Genomic DNA, 19,098 nt, shown 5'->3' with positions numbered 1-19,098 from the left:
TGCGATCGTCCTGCCGCGAGACATCCCCGGCACACCGAACTCACCTAGCCCTCGCGCTTGTGCTGTGGTAGCTATTCATTCATCCTCGCTGCAACCAACGGCCGTGTCAGCGCTCACCAGCATTACGCCAACAATGACCCGGCCCGTATGCTTTGCAATCGACCTCGAGCCGAAGAGTGAGCGCACCTGCAGGCGCTGTCCAAAGTCCGGTACTACCGGCTCCAAACATCGTGGTCAAAGCTACACGTCGAGCCCGCAGTATAGCATGGAGGAGTCCGCATCTCTTGGAGGGGCTCGTACGGCTCAAGTCAAAGTGGCAGCTGAAGCGAGCAACGCTATCCTCAAACCTACGTGTTGCGGCGGGAGGCCGGGGTGCTGTCCTTCGCTGAAGGGGTAGAGCCGGGGCGAACTCTTCCTCCATCGCCGCCTCTTACACACCCTCCCCCTCAACACGCCGACGCCGGCTGGCTGCCAATCGACTCCATCAAAGCTCCTCATTATGTCAAATTCGGAAGCAAGGCCGCGCAAGCAGCACGACGCTTCCAGAGGGACAGACGGGGCAACCCTACAAATTCTACGGTATGAGCACACAGGGGAAAACCGGGGGGGCAAAGGGGGGGCCGGATGCACGGCACAGAGATCGGGAAGATTTCCATCGTTCGTCTTCATCTACCTCTACCTCCTCATAGGGACCTTAATCTCTTCCCCCTACAAACAGCAGGAGTCAGCCACGATGCGTCCTCCGCTGCTACAAGTATCTGCTTCAACTGCTCACCTCATGTCATGTCATGTCATGAGAAGAAGAAGACAGAAGTGAAAAAGGAAAAGGCAAAAGGCACAAGGAAAAAGGAAAAAGGAAAAAGGCAAAAGCGGTCGTGATGTACATTTATACAGTAGGAGCCTTGAATCTACTATAGTAGTGACTGTGGCTGGGGTCCAGGACCACCAACCCTGTAATTAATTACAAGTACCTGAAGACCAACTTTCATTCGAGTCTGCTTCTACTCCTTCTGGTTCTGTTTCATTCATCTAGGGGCAACCCTTGGAGCCAGATCTCTAAGCTACGTGGCTTGAGGTTATCCTACTGCTACGCTACCAGGTAACTCATCTCGGGCTGGGTACGTAGGTAGTAGGTGCGCGCACTTCTGTATATGCATTCAGTATATATCTGAGTCATATTTCATGACTGTGAACCATGACCGTGATCGTGATCGTACATCTGATTGTAGCGTCGTCGTCGTCGTATCTTCGTCGCGCGAGGTCTCTCGAGCGCCGCTGCGTTGCGGAAGCCAGCCCCCGGTGCCTGAATGCTCGGGCTGGGGCAATCTCTCTGGCTCGTGCTCATGCAACGTTCCTTCGTGTCTACACAGCGTCTATTTTTGCGCCGCTGACTACTGGTTGCCCATTTTCGGCAGCCGGCCGTTGTTCGTACATGATGATTTTCCACTCGCCTCTAGAGTATGCGAGCTTCTTGCTCCTATCACAGCGCACTGCTTGGCTCTTCCAGCCCCTTGAGGCGGCCGAGCACCTCCTTCATCTTAGGCACGAGCTCGACGATTCTGAACGGCTTACAGACGACGTCGTCAATGCCGCTCTGGCGTGCCATGAGTATCTGCTCCTCTCGTGCGTTCGCCGTGACCGCAATGACGGGGACGTGGCCGCGGATGCGACCGTCCAGCTGCATCTTCCGCAGTTCTCGAGCGCAGGTCTGGCCGTCCATAATCGGCATCTCTAGGTCCATGAGAACAACGTCGATGACCGTCGCGGCGTTGCCGGTCGCACTGCTGCGGGTTTGGGACACCCAGTATTGAGACAGCTTGATCTGGTCGATGGCTTCTTCACCATGGTTGGCAACGTGCACGACACAACCGATTTTTCGCAACTGCGTTGCGAGGACTTTTTGGTTGATCAGGTTGTCCTCTACGACTAGGACGTTCAGGCTTTCTTGGGCGACAGGCCTTGCTGGAGACGACGGTGCCGCAATCGACGGCTTTTGAGGTCGATGTTGGGTCTTGCTCTTGGAAGCTTTGCGAAATTGGACGCCGGCGCTGACAGGCCCTGTCTCGCCGTCAAGAACCTGTGTGGGCCGCTGGGACCGGCGGGCCTTGATGTAGAATGCGAAGGTGCTGCCTTTGCCGGGCTCAGATGCCACGCCAATTTCACCACCTTGCAGTTCGACAAGCTCGCGGGAGATGAAAAGGCCCAGGCCAGAACCACCGTAAGAGATGTGAGTTCGGGGGTTGGCTTGCGAGAAGCGCTGGAAGAGCTGCTTCTTCTCAGCGTCATCGAGGCCGCGGCCGGTATCTTCGACTGCAAAATGGAGGTACACCATCTCTCCCAGACCCCACTCGGCGGCAGCGGTCACGTCTCGGTCTTTACTGATCCGCGATGGGATATATGTGAGGCCCCACTTGTCTTCGGTGGACGGCTTTTCGATGGAAGCTCCCACGTACATGTTTATAGTGCGTTTCTCTTGGGTCGTTGTGAACTTGATGGCATTGGTCGTGAGGTTGATCAGGACCTGAGAAAGTCGGTGAGGGTCTATTCGAACCCAGTCAATATCCAAGGAGGTGTATGTTGAGTCAACTTGAAACTCTAAAGCAATGTCGGCTGTCGACAACTCGCCTTCAAACATCTTTACCGCTCGCTGAACGACTTTGACAGGCTGGACGTCTATTGGAGTGACAACAACCATGGCGGAGTCCAGCTTGGAGAGCGTCAAGACATCGTCCACTATCCGTTTCTGATGCTGAGCACAGAGCGTGATGGTCTGCGCCGAGTCGATTGTCATGTCCAACAGCTCTCTCTGTTCATGCGCAAGGTTGCCAGAGGCCATCATCTCCGTCAAACTTCCAGTGATGGAATCGGCACTTTGTAAAATGGCCGACAAAGGGTTGCGCATTTCGTGTGACGTTGTGTCGATGTACTTTTCCTGCTGTCGCTTCAACTCAAGCGCATCTTCCATCCGTTTAGTCTGTATGCTCTCGGCAAATTTCTGAGAGCTGATATTGGTCATGCAGCCAAAGACTCTCTTGAGGTTCCCATCTTCATCTTTTTCGGGCGAAACGCTCGCAAGAACCCAGGTGGCGCTAATGTTGCCGACCTTGTCCTTCCACGGTGTTTTGAAGCGAAACTCGATTGATATAGGAGACTTTTGTGCAAGCATGACCCGCCAAGCTTCTCGTACATGTTCTTTGTCGTCGTTGAAGACATACTCAATCCAAAAATTGCCGACTTGTAGATCGCGCGGATACGAGGTGATGTCGTACCAAGCATCGTTGACAAGCACCAATTTACCGGTGGAATCACCGATAAACATGCCAACCGGTGCCAGTTCGGCCATCCTCGTGAACTTATTCTCGGCCTCTACAGCCTCTTGTGTCCTGGCTACCAATTGATTGTTGAGTTCGATCCGATCCTGAGCTGCGAGACGCGCGGCTTTCTCGCTCTTCTTGATCTCAGCTTCAAAGAGAACGACCGAAGCTATCGATGTAGCTAGTTGCCGCCCGAGCAGCTGAACGAAGAGGTCGTAATCTTCATCGTATGGTCGCCGTGGGTTCGTCCCCATCACAAGAAATCCGAGCGTGGACTCTCCTGTTGTGGGGTGAATTGGGCAGATGACCAAGACTCTCGACGGATCCCCATACCCTCGCCATTCCATGCCTTCGATGAGCGCTGGATCTAAGGTGTCATCATCGCTTCGAAGTACTATAGGCCGGTCAGTCGTCAGCGCCTGGCGGAAAGCCCAGGCAAAGCCTGCTTGACTCGATCTGAGGTCAATGGAGGGCGGAGCAGCATGATGCCCTGCTGGTACACCCAGAGTCCCTTGTAGATAAGCGGTTTTGCTTGCTGCGCCGCTACTTGATGTTGAGGACGCGCTGTCTCCTTCTGCCAGGTCATTGTTGAGAGAGTATATCATGACCATTGGCGCATCGAGCTCATTGAACTGCAGGCCTTCTAGCAACAGACTCCAAAAGTGATCGACCTGTCGTGCTGTCGCTGTCTTTTCACCGATCTCGCGCAAGGTCAACATTCTGCGCTCTGCCACTTTCCTCCGAGTCTTTTCGAAAGCTGGGTTGTAGAGGCCGACAACGTTGCCATCGTTGCCGATGAGCGGGATAATACTCCACGAGAAATACGTCTCTTCAAGAAACCCATTCCTTACGATGAAGAGGCAGTCGTCATCTTTCATGGTCGCCTGCGCATGGTTGTAGGCATTATCGAACACTTCCTCCAGTTTATCCCAAATCTCTACCCACGCATCGCGGTAGCGGGTCCCCATCAGTATTGGGTGCTTCTGACCAGCGAGCAGGATGTAGGGCTCATTATAGATGGCCACGTGATCTCTACCCCAGTACATGGCTGCAGGATGGGGACTAGCCATGATGAGATTACACATTCCTCTGAGATCTGAAGCCCAGGTATCAATACTGCCCAGGCTGGTTTTTGACCAATCGATTCCTCTTGCAAATTGAATGTGAGCAGGGAGTTGCGGTCCCAGAGGCAGCCTTGTCCAATCAAAAGACCCGCCTTCAGATCCCACTGCACCTCTGATACCCGACGTCTCTGCGTTTGTCGAAGCCAGCAAGGTTCTCTGTTCAGCGCCAGGAGACAGTGTGCCCAACAGTAGTTCGGAATGGCCGATATCACCGCTTGGTGTTGGGGTGGCATCAACAGGAGTTCTTGGCGACCTAGGTCCGATCACATCGCTGCTTGCTAAGCTCGCCGTGTTGAGCTTCGGCTTTACAGCTGGAGAAGGATAGTCGAAGTAGCCTGCTGACCGATCGGAACCTTTTGATGAAAAATAGCCATTCTGAGGCTGCATAATGGACGGTGTTCTTGCTTCCTGGGAAGATGCCGGTAGCGGATCGTTACTACCAGTTATGACTTTTAATCTTTGTTGTATAACAGATGCCTTCCACAGCGTACCAGCAAAGGGAAACGTCCGTACAGTTTCGCTCTCTATCAGTTGGCTGAGAGCCCATGACTTGAAATCGACAAAAGGTGTTCCGAATACGGCTGACATACTTGGGTCTTCTGATACTCCACAGACGGCATCGTAAAGCACTCTCTTCGATTTCAAAGCGACGTTGACGAAAACGGGCGCGAGTTCCTTCGTGCTTGTGTTGACATCGTCAAAAAGATCGATGACAAGGACGGGCCGATCATCTTGTTGCAGGAACTCTACAAGACCAACGGAGTCGAGTACCTGGGCGCCGTGCAGTGTTTTCGAATCAGAGACGGCCCTCCCTCTCGGGGTATGATCACTGCTTATTCGAAAACTCGGCGCGGGTGAAGACCTGGCTGGAGAGGCGCTCCTGGGGGCGCCTCTTGCCATAGTGACTGTTCGATTGCCGCCCGTCTCTTCAGCGCGGCCGAGCATATGAGACGCAGCCTCGGCAAAGGAGGATTGGCCCGGTGAAGAAGACCTGTGCCTTCGGACTGCTGCACCACCGCCGCGGTCGCGGGCAAGGAGAAATCTGCCTCGTCTCACGTCGCGTGCATCATCAGAGGGACATTGGACGAATCGCTCAGAGGGTATTTTGACCCTTTTCGACGACGGGTAATATGGGTCGAACGACTGACTAGAGGAAGGACTATCTCGAGATAAAGGTCGCTTGTGCTTCGGCAGGTCTGGATCGGAGTGATGATGTGCACGCGGTCGAGGACGCCGACGCTTGTTCAGGGAGGCAGAGGAAGATGAGGAGAATTGCAACGAATTCATGTACGGAGTCGCATCGGTGCGCGATAGGGACGAGTCGTGGTGCGAACGTCGACGGTGGTGAACGGGCGGTGGAGGAGATTGGGCCTTGCGTAGGAGGCTCAAGTATCTGCGGCCGCCTCTGACGAGAGGGGCTGAGGCGCACGGATTATTGGCAGAGGTTTAATGTCAATAGGTCCGTGTCAGAGTCTCTGAGCATAATCGACGCCGCGTATACGAAGAGGAAGCTGTAGTTCGGAGCCTCAAGCGTTGCTTGGACGTCTGCCAATGACACAATTGACACGCTCGACGCCTCGGAACAGTGCGCACTTTGTGAATTCGCCCATTCAAGCCGACGAGCCCCGGATCGGAGACTGAAATGTGGCGGCCACGATCGTGATCTACTATTGCCGAAGCAGTGGAGCACTTGGACCCCGGAACCGCAAAATTAGGGGTAGTCGATGCCATTCTAGGCCCTCGACATGCGCATCAGGCCTGCACGCGAGGAATTGGATGCCTGGGAGATCGCAGATCCGGTGCCCTAAGCCCGTGGGGGTTGCCACATGATTTTGCTGTCACCTAATTGGATACTGAAAACGACGAGGTGAAGACGGTCGCGGTTGCACTGTTCGATCTCAGTCCAGACGGAATTCACGTCTTACAGCGCGATGCAACGAAAACTTCTCCAGGACGACATGCTCGGTCTGACTGTGTGAGTCTTGAGATGCGAGTTGTACACCAAGAGTGACATTTGCACGACTGATAGGAGCAATCAGTGGTATCTAACTACTCAGCTCGATTCGGCGCTTTAGGATGTTCCTGGCCTCCTGCTCGCTCAAGTTGTCCAAACCCATGTCGGCAAGCGCTTGTCTCGCGGCCTCGTTAGACTTGAAGATCTCTTTCTCTGCTTCCCAAAGTCCCCATGCGTCGTCCTTCGTTGCAACGAGTTGAAGCGGCTCACCCTTTGCTGTGTCGACATCCTCCTCTTCGAACCCCCAGCCATCTTCTTCTTCGTCGGCATTCTCATTGCTCACCCTGTTCGCCGATCGCTTGATGGGCAGACCAAGCAACGTCAGGGCTTGCTCTATTTTCCTGAAAGTGGTTTTTGCAACTCCGCGAAGACCAGAGCTTGTATCTATCGCATTTTCAACTGCCATCAAATCCCGACGGAATTGAGACACCCCTCCAGCTGAGAAGCTATGTGCCATCATGACAGTGTTGTACACCTCGCTGGCCAATGTCGAAGAGAAATGCTTGACCATCTTGCGCATCGAGGGACGTGCTAATACTCTGGACAAAAATCCCAGTAGCACATTTGCGATCTGCAGAATGCTGTCGAGTGCCGCTGAAGGGCTGAGGCTTGCAGGGTCTGTAGGGGCTGCAGCAAGCGACGCCCAAGCCTCGAGTCTGCTAAATGGCGCAATAGCTTCCTTGACATTGATGTCTAGCAGGCGCAAGATTTCCGCCTCTGATTGATCTTTGAGCTTGCGATACGCCAAAGCTGTTTCATCGAAGAGAGCCCCACTCTGGCTGTCATCGCCGTTCTGTCTAATGGTTGTTGACGTCTTTGCCGCGACTTCGTCTACTCGTAGACCTTTACCGACCGATCCATCCGTTGCAAGATTACCCCGAGCCCGATCCTGGAGCTCTTCCCATAGTTCTAGGAAAAAGATGTCGTCACTCCAATCCGCCATCTTCCGCTCGAGATACTCCGCGCTGCCATATATTTTGCACAACGATGCGAGGGCCCTTTGATCGAAGGCCTCGTGCTTGCTGTACTGACCCTGCAGGAGGCGTCCTGCAGTATGAGATGAGGCTAGATATGCCTGAAGCGCGTCGTGTAGGTGAGCATGGTAATCGTCGAATATCGATATCTGACTGCCCATCAAAAACTTCATCTTCTGACTAAAAGACGAAAGACCCCGGTACCTGTCAGTAATGGTCTCCAGGAGATCGTTTACTCGGATCGTGCCTTTGGTCGGCTTTGTCTGACCAGGCTCTACGCCGTCGTAATCAATCTCACGACTGTCAGCTGCGTCTCTTATGTCTCGATACCTGCTGAGGGCGAAGTCCTTTTCCACTTTGAGCCATTGTTCGAAGTAGCCATGCTGATCCAGGATCGTCCATGTCAAGCCTTTCCACTCGCTGAAGACTCCAGGCGTCGGACTGTAATTCCACGACTCCCGCAACGTGACATCGAAAGACATCAGCTCTTGCATAAAATGTGATAGGAGTTGTGGATGGGAAGATATTTGCTGGAGGAGCGAGAGAGATTTGTTGACCGCCAGAGGCAGGAGAGCGGTGATAAAAGCCGAGATAGCGTCAGGATACACAGCTTCCAAGTCCTCATTCGATGGATCACGGCGATCCAGGATGGGCTGTAGCTCATCTGCGACAAATTGACTGTGCTTGTCCAGAAGGTCCAAGATGTGAGACAGAAAATACTCAGGCTTATCGAGGCGGTTCGTTGGTTTGTCTCCGTAGAAGTGGTAACGAAAGCGCTGTGCTAGGGGCTGCACCATAATCTCCAGAGGTAATAGAGGAGGTGACTCGCCCGGCTTTGGATTAGCAAGAAGAACTCCCGCTTCCGGCTCTTGCAGTTCCATGAGGAGCTCAACCTGTTCTGACCACTTCTCGAGTACGCCACCGAGTAGGTTCATCTCGCTCTGCGGCCACTTCATTTTCTCCAATGTCGCTTGAAAGTCTTTAGATAGTCCAGTCCTGATTTTCTTGTAGACAGCTTCCGTCTCGTGTTCCACATTCGAAATGAGTTGAGGCGCTGCGCCTTCGGCATCAGGCTGCAGCCTTTGCAGAGATCGCGCCAGAAAGCGCAATCGACTATAGCATGAGAGGGATGTCCGAGGATCAGTGTTCAAGAGTCTTCCGGCATCGCTTCGCAAACGATCCACCTCTTTCGCCAGCTCTAGGTAGCTCGTAGCAATATCCAGCCGACGCAGCTTCACCATGCGAGACTCGAAAGCCTTTACGGCTTCATCACTGCTACTCGAATACGTGATCTCTTGCAACCGACGGTCAAGAGCGGACTGCTGTCGTTGAAATTCCTCCGCATGTTTTTGGAGGTCAGAGACCTGGGTCGAAGCTCTCTTCTCAGTTTCGGCCAGTGCGCTTTTGGCTTCCTCTAGCTACATCTCTGTCAGCATCTGTGCTAAAATCCCGCAGTTGGCGTACGGACCTGAGACTGCAGTAGAGCCTGTTGCTCCCCTACGCGCGCAAGTAGAGAGTCTATACCATCAAGATCCCGGGCTTCTCCTATTTGATCGTCCAGGTAGTCTTCGACTCTCTGAGCGTCCTCAGACTGTCTCGCAAGCGTCGCGGCCATCGGTATGCGTGCAGGTCTGGGGTGTTGGTTTGAGGAACATTTGGTCTCTTCTCCTATGCGGTCATTTCTCGGAGACAGGATACTCCGTCTCCGGACGCGTCTCGATGACGCGACGGCGAGAGCCAGTTGAGCAGGTAAGGTACCTAGGTAGCCAAAAGCAGTCGTCACGTATTCACGTTGTACTTATCTTCCTAGTCTGACACAAATGCTGGTGTTTCCGGCAGATGGAGCAATCACCTGCCAAACGGCGCAAGAAAAACAATGCCCAGTCCTCTCCATTACCAACCCGGAGTCTAGATTATTTCTTTGGTAGGCAGGCTGTGAGGAAGGAGGAGAAGTCAGGGGAGAAGGGACCCGACGTTGAACCTGGTACTCATGCCACCAATCATGTAGAAAGCGATGAAGAGCTAGCGCGGAGGCTACAGCAGCAATGGGAGGAGGAAGACAAGACGCAACAGCAGTCTCATTCAGATGCACCAACATCGAGGGCCAATGGAGGCCCCGAGACTGCCACTGAGAGCCAGCACGATGGTCTGGGTCCCACTGAGGAGAACGATGCCATTAACTCAAAACCTGCTGCTGCCACAGCAGAAATGGTGGCTAGGAAAGATCTACTTGGCCTACAGTCTACCGCTTCTGCGGAGGACACAATCACGCTCAATTTACCCTTCGATCAAAGTCCACTTACATTCAACCCGTCCGATTACATCCCGGAGCTGAAGAAGCATTGGGCTGCTGATGGTGGCAATGCCTCCTATGCCCTCCTGACTCGTTGCTTTGTCCTCGTCAGTTCCACCCAGTCTCGGATCAAGATTGTGGACAATCTGGTCAACTGTATGCGGCTGTTAATCGAAGCTGATCCGGATAGCTTGCTGCCGGCTGTCTGGCTTACCACGAATTCGATTTCGCCACCGTACGTTTCTCTAGAACTTGGGCTTGGCGGTTCAGCAATATCTAAGGCCTTGAAGAAAGTTTGTGGCCTGGATGGTTCGGGACTGAAGTCATTGTACGACAAGCACGGTGACGCTGGGGATGTTGCGTTTGAGGCAAAAAAGCGCCAGTCTTTCACACTTCGCAAGCCTAAGCCGCTGTCTATACAAGGCGTTTACCAGTTGCTGGTCAAAATCGCGAACAGCAAAGGCACCGGCAGTGTAGAACAGAAGCAGCGGTTTGTCGAACGACTTGTACAAGATGCCCGTGGTGCGGAGGAAAGTCGATACATTGTCAGAACGCTGTGCCAGCACTTACGTATTGGTGCTGTGAAGACCACAATGCTAATTGCATTGGCTCGTGCTTTCAGTCTCTCACGACCCAAAGGTGCCGATTTTCCCCTTCAGGATGTTGCAGAACTCCGCAGACTCAAGAAGGAAGAGCTTACAGCAACCTGGCTCCGGGCCGAAGAAGTGGTAAAAGGCTGCTTTGCACGACGGCCAAATTACAACGATCTCGTTCCTATGTTGCTTGAAGTCGGCGTGTCTGACGAGCTCAGGGTAAGGTGTGGCCTTGCCCTTCACATTCCTCTTCGTCCTATGCTTGGCAGTATCACCAGGGATCTGAGCGAGATGCTCACCAAGCTGCAAGGGCGTGATTTCAGCTGTGAGTTCAAGTACGATGGACAACGAGCTCAAGTTCACTGCGACGAACGTGGAAAAGTGTCCATCTTCTCACGTCATCTTGAAGTGATGACAGATAAATACCCGGATCTGGTCGCTTTGGTACCGGATATCAGAGGTGATGGCGTTTCCAGCTTTATCTTGGAAGGCGAAGTGGTAGCAGTGGACCAAGACTCGGGCGAACTTAAGACTTTCCAGACACTCACCAATCGCGCCCGCAAAGACGTCGACATCAATACTATTCAAGTGGAGGTCTGCCTTTTCTCATTCGATCTCATGTATCTCAATGGCCAGTCGTTGCTTGACAGATCGTTCCGAGAGCGACGTGGACTGCTACGAAGCATGTTTGTGGAGAAGAAGAATCGATTTACATGGGTCAAGAGCTTGGAGGCAACGTCCGCTGACTCGGAAACTGTGCTCGAGTTCTTCAAGAGTGCCACGGACGTGAAATGTGAAGGTATCATGGTCAAAGTGCTCGATAATCTACCAAATTCCGAGCTACAGACCTCGGAGGAAGCGGTGGAGGAGATGTCAGCCCCCCAAACACCAAGCAAGGGCAAAAAAGGTGCCACCAAAAAGAGCCAAGGAGCCAAAGACGAGGAGAAGGACAAAGGCACACGACGTAAGGCGCTACTTGCCACTTACGAGCCTGACAAACGCCTCGATTCGTGGCTGAAAGTCAAGAAAGATTACGCTACGTCCGCCGATACTATCGATCTTATACCGGTCGCGGGATGGCATGGTCAGGGACGCAAGGCGAAATGGTGGTCCCCGATACTGCTTGCCTGTCGAGACCCTATCACAGGATCTTTGCAGGTAGTTACAAAGTGCATTTCAGGCTTTACAGACAAGTTCTACCAGGCCAATAAGGAGAAGTACGCGGAGGATGGAGACAACACGCATTCCTCGAAGCCAAGCTACATCGAGTACGGTGGCCATCCTGACGTCTGGTTCGAGCCTCAGGAAGTTTGGGAAATGGCTTTCGCCGACATCACGCTAAGCCCCACCTATACTGCGGCGATCGGCCTCATCAGCGAGGAACGAGGGCTGAGTATGCGCTTCCCCAGATTTCTGAAGATCCGTGAAGACAAAGGCCTTGAGGAGGCGAGCACATCCGACTTCTTGGCTGGTCTCTACCGCAAGCAAGAGGCCAGGATCAAGGAGGCTGGTGGTGCGGTCGAAACTCTCGAGGAGGCCGAAGAAGACTTTTGAGCCACTGCTCTCGGATTGAGCTTCTGGATCTTAGATGAGGTACTTCGTTCGCGAAACCGACCAGGCAGTGAATGAACGGAGGTAGCACTGTTATCTCCTGCCCGCGCTGCGCGTTCTGCAATACCAAGTGACATGCCACCTCTCACATTCCGATTTTCCCACGACTTCACCATAGTGTCTTCCCTGAGAAGAAGGTAATGCTCTCGCCTCACACAATCTCGGATAGAATCAGTTGAGGTGCTCTGCAACAGTCAGCGACCTCGCCACGCAGTGCATGCCCGCAAACGATGTCAAGCCTCCCACCACACCGGATTCCGTCCATCTGCGCACCACATAGATAATATTACGGCTTCCGAGTCTCTCGCGACACTTCATAATTTCCGTGCCTACATTCCCAGTCAACGTGGGACCCCAACATGTACCACCTCGCGCGCTCCCTCTACCTTACCTACACCTCCAAGCCCGAGTACTCGCTGCTACTACTAGGCCTCGACAACGCAGGCAAAACGACGCTACTCAACCAGATCAAGGCGCTGTTCGCGGCTGGCGCGCACAACCCAGCCTCGGACCCGCAACTCGATCCCTCATCTTCGGACGGCGCGGCTAAAGATGACGTGGCAGGTGCTTCCACCACCGCAGGCAACACGGTGCCGACGGTGGGGCAGAATGTCGCAACCATAGACCTCGGTGATATGTATCTAAAGATCTGGGACGTGGGTGGGCAGATGACTCTACGCCGGCTATGGACGGGGTACTACAAGGTGTGCCACGCGGTGGTGTTTGTGGTGGACAGCACGGATCTGGGGTCGGGCGAACTGGACGAGGGGGTTTCGGAAGGGAAGGGTTGGCTGGGACGCAAGAAGAGCTATATGCAGCGTAAAGGCTCGGTGGTGGGAACGGCTGCTGATGAAGGAGGCGATGGCTGGGATGTGCCGGTTGAGCCGCCCCGCACGCCCATTACGCCTGGATCGTTGCTGGGCGGGCGAAATCAGGGAAGACTTGACGAGGCGAGGGAGGTGTTGGAGAGTGTGCTGGGCAGTGAGGATATGGGTGGGGTGCCAGTGTTGGTGTTGGCGAATAAGCAGGATCGAGAGGATTGTTTGGAGGTCGTGAGGATCAAGGAAGGCTTCGTGAGGAAGGTTTTTGAGGGCGACAAGGGAGGTGTGGTAAGAGACAGTCGTGTGCTGCCCGTGAGCGCGCTCAAGGGAACGGGAGTAAAGGAAGCTGTGGAGTGGGTGAAGAGCCGGGCGGCGTGGAATAAGGAGGGGAGGCCGCCTGTGATGCGGTGAGTGGGTAGAGATCGTCTCGGCGCATGTTCCCACGAAGTCATGAGCGGCGTGAAGATTTCAAAGACTTGGAATTGCGTATACAGGTGCTTGAGTGAAGAAGTTTCGACGGTATTTGAGAGCGTTCGAGCACTAAGACAGGCGTGAATCCAGCATTGAGAGAAGCCCATAGAATCACACAATATTCCCACAACCCGTTTCTCATTCTATCAGCTCTTCAGGAACAAATGTACCGGCAGGAGCCATTCATCACTGTGCTCTGGTTTCAAAGGGAACTTTGCTCGCGGCGTACTCGAATCTGACATGATGCCATAAGAGCTGCTTCCGCTCGGACTGAATAGCGCAGATACACAGCCTACCAGACAAGGATAGCTAGCTGTCTTGGTCTTCTGTCTTGTTGTAGACGGTTCATGTGGTCATGTTCACGTTATCCAGCGTAACTCCTTCTCGTCGTAACCAACGAGAGCTGGGTCCACATCCATCTGACGGAGCATTGTGGCCATCGTGAAGGACTGAAGATGTATTAGTGGGCTCAGCGAAACACGCGACAGGCTTACCTGGTCTTCGGGCTGGTCATCAGAAGCTTCAATACTGTCCAGAAGGCCGTACTTAAGGGCTTCTGCGTGCGCTTCACCCTGCTGCTTACGCAGGATATCTTTCTGTTCAGCGCTGAGGCCTCTCTCTTCAACGCTGAAGTCGTCAAAATGATGTCTGTGCAGACGAGTCAAGCCGCCTTGCCGATCTACACGCTCTTTCGCATCGTCAAAGAGCTCCTCAGCCGCATCACGGACAACGCCTTTCCATTTAGCAATCAAGGCCTGGATAGAGGTGGCTTGGCCATTCTGGAGAATGTTCACAGCTTGCTGGGCGGTGTCAAGGGACAGTCGCATCTGCGTGAGTTGCGTACTCAGTTGTTTGTACTGTTTGTACAATGCACCGGCATCGTGGGTGACGCCATCAGCAGCAGTAACGGTGGTAGAGTGCGCCTCAATCACTGCACTGCTCGAGTTAAGACTTGCCTTCGATGGATCTTGTGCAGTGGGGTGTTGGACGGTTTCTGTACGAGATGCAGATGATTTGAGTGGAGAGCGGAAGGGTTTGGTTAATCGAGCTTGATGATCAGGCCGAAGTGGGCGCTTGGGGCGCGATACATTTTGGGTTGAAGCCATTGGGGCCTCTGATGGGGTCTGATGATGGCTGGAGTGCGTCAGCTGTAGCCGTCAGGAGACGAAGCGACGGCCGAGCGTTAGCCCAAGCGACTTGTCAGAAAAACCAGTAGCAGGCTTTTCGTAGGCTTTGAATCAGCACACGGCATGCGCATCGCCGAAGCAGACGTTCACAGTTCGGAGACGAGAACTAGTCTCAAAACGGCTAGTCACAAGGGGCGTCACTGGAAAGCACCTAGCCTGCCAATCCCTCGCCCTTGTTCATCGCGCTGCAAAGTGTCGCTGGAATTCGAAGGCTGCTCTCACACGCCCGCCGTCCCATTATTGCTCTCCGGATAGCCTACACCCAGGCCGAGCCCACGAGCCAGATAATCTTCAATATGATCACATCCACCTTTCAAATGCCTCATCATCATCCTTCCCATCCTTTTCCTACCCACCACCCACCCTGATCATCACCCTTGTTACAGCTCACCAGCTCTTTTCATTAATTTCTCGATTTTGCGGCTGTCACCTCTAACTCAGAGTACTAATAAGGGGACTAAGACAAAGACTCATCTGCACCCTGCATCACCTGCGAACAATCATTGCCCCAAGTCGCCCTCACCCACTCTCCCATCGACCTCGCCATCATCCAAACATCACCAAACGAATACAACATCGTTGCACCACTATTTCATCAACCACCCTCGCAAAGCTTCTCCTTCACACCAGACAGATAATCCGTGGTCATCAAGGGCCTCAGCTGAACTGCACCAGCACATCAAGCCATACGCATCCACGAACTTCTACCGCATTTCCGTCCATCGAGCAAATCCTACCTCTCATCACCGACACCATATCCTCAGAACACACAATGGCAAAGAAGCAGAGGGTCGTCATCCTACGCGTCCCCAAGCAAAAGCTGGCCGAAATTGCTGGAATAATGTTACCAAAAGAAGCCTCCACGCCCTCGTCAGAAGCACAATCTCCCGCGCCTATCACCAATGACAACATACTCCTCAAGCCAACCGATTCGGTTGACCAGGTATCAGAGTCCGCCTCTACTCCAGCGCCCCTTGCCGATGGCTCAACACCTACCGAACCCGTAAAGAAGCGAAAAGGCCCGGCGCCTGGTTTCAAGCGTGGTCTCAGCCAAACAGGCGACAGCACGCCGAAGCCTAGAGGCAAGCCTGGCCCCAAGAAGAAACCCAGGAAGTAAGTCGTTCTCTATCACACATCGCGCGAGCAGTACTAACTCCATACAGCGAAGACGGCACTATTGATCACAATGCAAAGCCAACTAACGGCACTGGACCTGGTCACAAACTCGGCCCCAAGACGAACGCGGGTGCTATTAATGCAAATCTAAGAGCCCTTGACCGCTCGGGCAAGCCATGCCGCAAGTGGGTACGCAGAGCCTTTGCCGTCAAGAGCTTTACTGGCGTCAGCTGGGATCTGCCTTCTTGGAAAGGTGGTGAGAAGCTCTTACAACTCAATGGAGATGACTCGAGCGAAGCCAAAGACATCTCTCAACTGAGCAGCAGCGAAATTAAGCCCAACAACGACAGTGATGTCGCAATGAGCAATACTGGTGAGGCTCATGCCGACCCTATGGGTATGTCGACACCTGCAGCCAGCTCGCCTCCACCACAAGCGCCTGCTCAGCCCACTTTCATCGCTGCGCAAGGGTAGGCCTTTTCATGGCCTGTTGAGCGTTTACTTCAAATGTAATCACTACTGGGTTACGGTTGAAAAGTTTGGGTTGCAAGGGCTCCGGAGAATGACTTTTTGCATACCCCGGTTCTACTTCTGGGATCTTCAGCATTTTTGCGAGGCGTTCAAAAAGGCTGAGGCGGTGGAAGCCTCGGGCTTTGGGCATGTGCAGAAGTGCTCGGGTAGAGCACATCCATGTACATTAGTGGCCATGCTAGGTTTCGGTTCAATAACGCAGCATGGACGAGAAGCGCAGTCTTCTTCGGTGCATGAGTCAATGATAAAATCCTTCAGAGTGAAGCATTTGGTGCTATACGCTTGTATGCGTGACATGTCCAGCTGATAGAATGTAAGCTTGCAAATGGTAGTGAAACAGGCCGTTAGACAAATCCTGAAGCCTGTTTTCAACAGTCATCCACAGACAAACATCATTGCATGAGTTCGAATGAGTACCCGCCGTGAGCCTATCGTACGGGATACTGCACCATAACTTGAACGGTGGCCGGGTGAAGGAGGCTGATCCGTGGCGCCGACCGGGGTTCCCCGCTGCGCAGCATCCCATGCAGCACATCATCAGCCTGTGACCATATGCAACTGACCTCCCTCTACTTACATTACACCTTCTATTTTCGTCTCGACACCCATCTATATACGTCCGAAATCTATGGAATGATGATGACATACCATTCGTATCTCACCACGGCTTTGCGCACTGGATCAGCCTGAGACGCTGCGGCAAGCCGCTCCTATAGCGCTTCACGTTCCGTATCTTCTGGCCGCAGTCTTTCCCTCCACGACCGAGCCACACCTTTGGACTACTAGCGCCTGCGCCTATACACCTCCGGATCAATGTCCAGGATGGATCGATCTGGTAACGTCGCCCCTAGGCGACTGTCGTATGCCTCGGTAGCCTCCGGAGCAGCAGGACCTCGACCAATTCTGTCCTCGACTCCCAGCAGTTCATATCCACCACAGTCTCAAGAGCAAAGATATATAAGACGACCGTCAAATCTCGATCAGGATACCAGCGGAGTCTCCTACAGAAAACCGGCATCACTTCCAGCCTACTCTCGTCGGTTCAATCACCTACCTGGCATGGCAGGCCACAATACTGCCGGCTTTTTTGTCCCTGATTACCTGCGCGAATCGAGGTACGTGGCCAAATTAGAGGCGGAACACATGGCAAGAGTGAAGAGAGAGCGACAACAGCCTTCGGGGGCTCCCTCGAATGCACCATCGCTATCTTCGAGTGCCAACAATACCAATGTCCATCGAATTGCCCCTTCACATCGAGGGATGACCTACGACGTCATCGAAAGCAACCCTCCCAGAGAAGAGGAAGAGTTGATGCCTCTACCTTCGAGATGGAGTGAACAGGACCGATATCCGGGATTGGACATCACCAATAACGGCTTCGAAGTTAAGTACAGTGGACAGCCAAGCAAAGCTGACATCGAAGCTGCTTCTGTACGGGCAGATTTTCCTATGTCACCAGCGTGCGGGCTGTACTACTTCGAGGTCACGATCAACAGCAAGAACAAAGATACAGCAATTGCAGTGGGCTTTTCGACCGCCGAAGCCTCATTAGAGCGCTTGCCAGGGTGGGAGACGCACTCGTGGGGCTACCACGGAGATGACGGGAAGATGTTTTCAGGAGAGCATGCTGGACGCAGCTATGGTCCTACCTTTTCCGCCAACGATGTGGTGGGGTGCGGTGTCGATTTCAACCTCGGACAAGCATTCTTCACTCTAAACGGACGTGACCTCGACGTTTGCTTCCGTGACCTTAAAGAACTCCGTCCTTTCCCTACCATTGGCATGAAAAAGTATTCAGGAGCATCTGTGACGGTGAACTTCGGACAGCGCCCGTTTGTTTTCGATATTCAAGGCAAGATGGATAGTTCGAAGCAGTCCGTTCGTGCCGACATTGAAAAGGCGAAAACATCTTCCCTCAGACCTGGAATGGATGAGAACAGCCTCATCCAAGCCTTGGTCGCCCAGTACCTTGCTCACGACGGTTACGTCGAGACGGCAAAGGCTTTCACCGAAGAGCTCACACGCGAGAAGAATGCACTGAACAGCGCCCAGCCGGGCACGACCGTCATCGCGCCTGCAGCCGACGACACCGAGGCTGTCCATCGGCAAAGTATGTTAACTCCCATCCAAGATAAGCTCAGCTAACCATTTGCAGAGATTCGAAGTGCAATCTTGGAGGGTGACATCGACAAAGCACTGGTGATCACGCGGGAGAAGTTCGCCAATGTTCTAGTTGATAAACCACAGATTTTGTTCCGCCTCCAATGTCGCAAGTGGGTCGAGCTCATCAGCAAGGCCGCCGATCTCAAGGCGCAGAGCGACCCCAAATCTAAGCAGAAGAATGCCAGCAACGGCTTCGGCAAAGACTCCGCCGTCGAGGACGAATTTACGCAAGACATGGAGCTAGACGAGCAGCCGAACGGCAAGCCTTCGACAGCCGAGCCGGGTCAGAGTCAACAGTACGATCAGCTTTTGACAGAGGCTATGAACTATGGACAAGTGCTGCAGAGAGAGTACCGTGATGAGCAGGATGGAGAGTGGAATAAGACCCTACTGGACATCTTCAGCCTGGTTGCATATGAGAATCCTCGGGACAGCGTGCACGGGGCGCTCCTTGATCGCAAAGGAAGAGTGGCTGTTGCCGAAGAGCTGAATTCGGCGATCCTGGTGTCGCTCGGTCGATCACCCGCGGCTGCGCTCGAGAAGGTGTACCGTCAGACAGAGGCTCTGGTGGATATTCTGGGCCACGAAGGAGGGCCGGCGGCGTTTGTAAATCTGGAGAAGGATCTGCGTTGAGGCATTTGGTTGCAGGACGACGTCTACCGGAGTTTTGCATCATGCCCATGTGGGAGGATTTGGAGCTACTGCTTTACTGGAGCTGGCGTTGTGAGGGCTGTGGGAGGATACGGCATGCAAGAACATCGGTCGTGGGCGTGCGCGACTCGCGACAATTTGTACCACGGGCAAATAGAGAATGAGCTCGAGCCGAAAGGATTCCACTCATGGTTTCTTAAGACCATTTCATTAGGTGCCACCACCGTTCCGACCT

The 19,098-nt window shown here is 53.5% G+C and overlaps 7 protein-coding genes across 7 annotated transcripts; 4 read left to right on the top strand and 3 right to left on the bottom strand.

Moving 5' to 3' along the window:
- Nucleotides 1–1,480: 1,480 nt before the first annotated feature.
- On the bottom strand, nucleotides 1,481–5,338 carry HMPREF1541_02051 (uncharacterized protein; the record flags this gene model as incomplete). The annotated part of the gene is made up of 1 exon (XM_008716407.1): nucleotides 1,481–5,338. The coding sequence occupies one exon, from the start codon at nucleotides 5,336–5,338 to the stop codon at nucleotides 1,481–1,483; it is 3,858 nt and encodes a 1,285-aa protein (XP_008714629.1).
- Nucleotides 5,339–6,483: 1,145 nt separating this feature from the next.
- Nucleotides 6,484–9,041, bottom strand: HMPREF1541_02050 (uncharacterized protein; the record flags this gene model as incomplete). The annotated part of the gene is made up of 2 exons (XM_008716406.1): nucleotides 6,484–8,844; nucleotides 8,895–9,041. 2 exons carry the CDS (start codon nucleotides 9,039–9,041, stop codon nucleotides 6,484–6,486), a joined length of 2,508 nt encoding a protein of 835 aa, XP_008714628.1.
- Nucleotides 9,042–9,265: 224 nt separating this feature from the next.
- Nucleotides 9,266–11,866, top strand: HMPREF1541_02049 (uncharacterized protein; the record flags this gene model as incomplete). The annotated part of the gene is made up of 1 exon (XM_008716405.1): nucleotides 9,266–11,866. The coding sequence occupies one exon, from the start codon at nucleotides 9,266–9,268 to the stop codon at nucleotides 11,864–11,866; it is 2,601 nt and encodes an 866-aa protein (XP_008714627.1).
- A 416-nt stretch (nucleotides 11,867–12,282) lies between these two features.
- HMPREF1541_02048 (uncharacterized protein) lies at nucleotides 12,283–13,155 on the top strand (the record flags this gene model as incomplete). The annotated part of the gene is made up of 1 exon (XM_008716404.1): nucleotides 12,283–13,155. One exon carries the CDS (start codon nucleotides 12,283–12,285, stop codon nucleotides 13,153–13,155), a length of 873 nt encoding a protein of 290 aa, XP_008714626.1.
- A 419-nt stretch (nucleotides 13,156–13,574) lies between these two features.
- HMPREF1541_02047 (uncharacterized protein) lies at nucleotides 13,575–14,321 on the bottom strand (the record flags this gene model as incomplete). Its single annotated transcript, XM_008716403.1, has 2 exons — nucleotides 13,575–13,664; nucleotides 13,710–14,321. The coding sequence occupies 2 exons, from the start codon at nucleotides 14,319–14,321 to the stop codon at nucleotides 13,575–13,577; spliced, it is 702 nt and encodes a 233-aa protein (XP_008714625.1).
- Nucleotides 14,322–15,174: 853 nt separating this feature from the next.
- Nucleotides 15,175–15,992, top strand: HMPREF1541_02046 (uncharacterized protein; the record flags this gene model as incomplete). The annotated part of the gene is made up of 2 exons (XM_008716402.1): nucleotides 15,175–15,515; nucleotides 15,566–15,992. The coding sequence occupies 2 exons, from the start codon at nucleotides 15,175–15,177 to the stop codon at nucleotides 15,990–15,992; spliced, it is 768 nt and encodes a 255-aa protein (XP_008714624.1).
- Nucleotides 15,993–16,871: 879 nt separating this feature from the next.
- HMPREF1541_02045 (uncharacterized protein) lies at nucleotides 16,872–18,845 on the top strand (the record flags this gene model as incomplete). Its single annotated transcript, XM_008716401.1, has 2 exons — nucleotides 16,872–18,159; nucleotides 18,205–18,845. The coding sequence occupies 2 exons, from the start codon at nucleotides 16,872–16,874 to the stop codon at nucleotides 18,843–18,845; spliced, it is 1,929 nt and encodes a 642-aa protein (XP_008714623.1).
- Between the last annotated feature and the right edge of the window lie 253 nt (nucleotides 18,846–19,098).

This window comes from Cyphellophora europaea (assembly GCF_000365145.1).
Source record: "Cyphellophora europaea CBS 101466 unplaced genomic scaffold supercont1.2, whole genome shotgun sequence".
Classification (NCBI taxonomy): Eukaryota; Fungi; Ascomycota; class Eurotiomycetes; order Chaetothyriales; family Cyphellophoraceae; genus Cyphellophora; species Cyphellophora europaea.
Note: the sequence above shows the minus strand (reverse complement) of the source record. Positions and strands in the feature narration are given on the sequence as shown.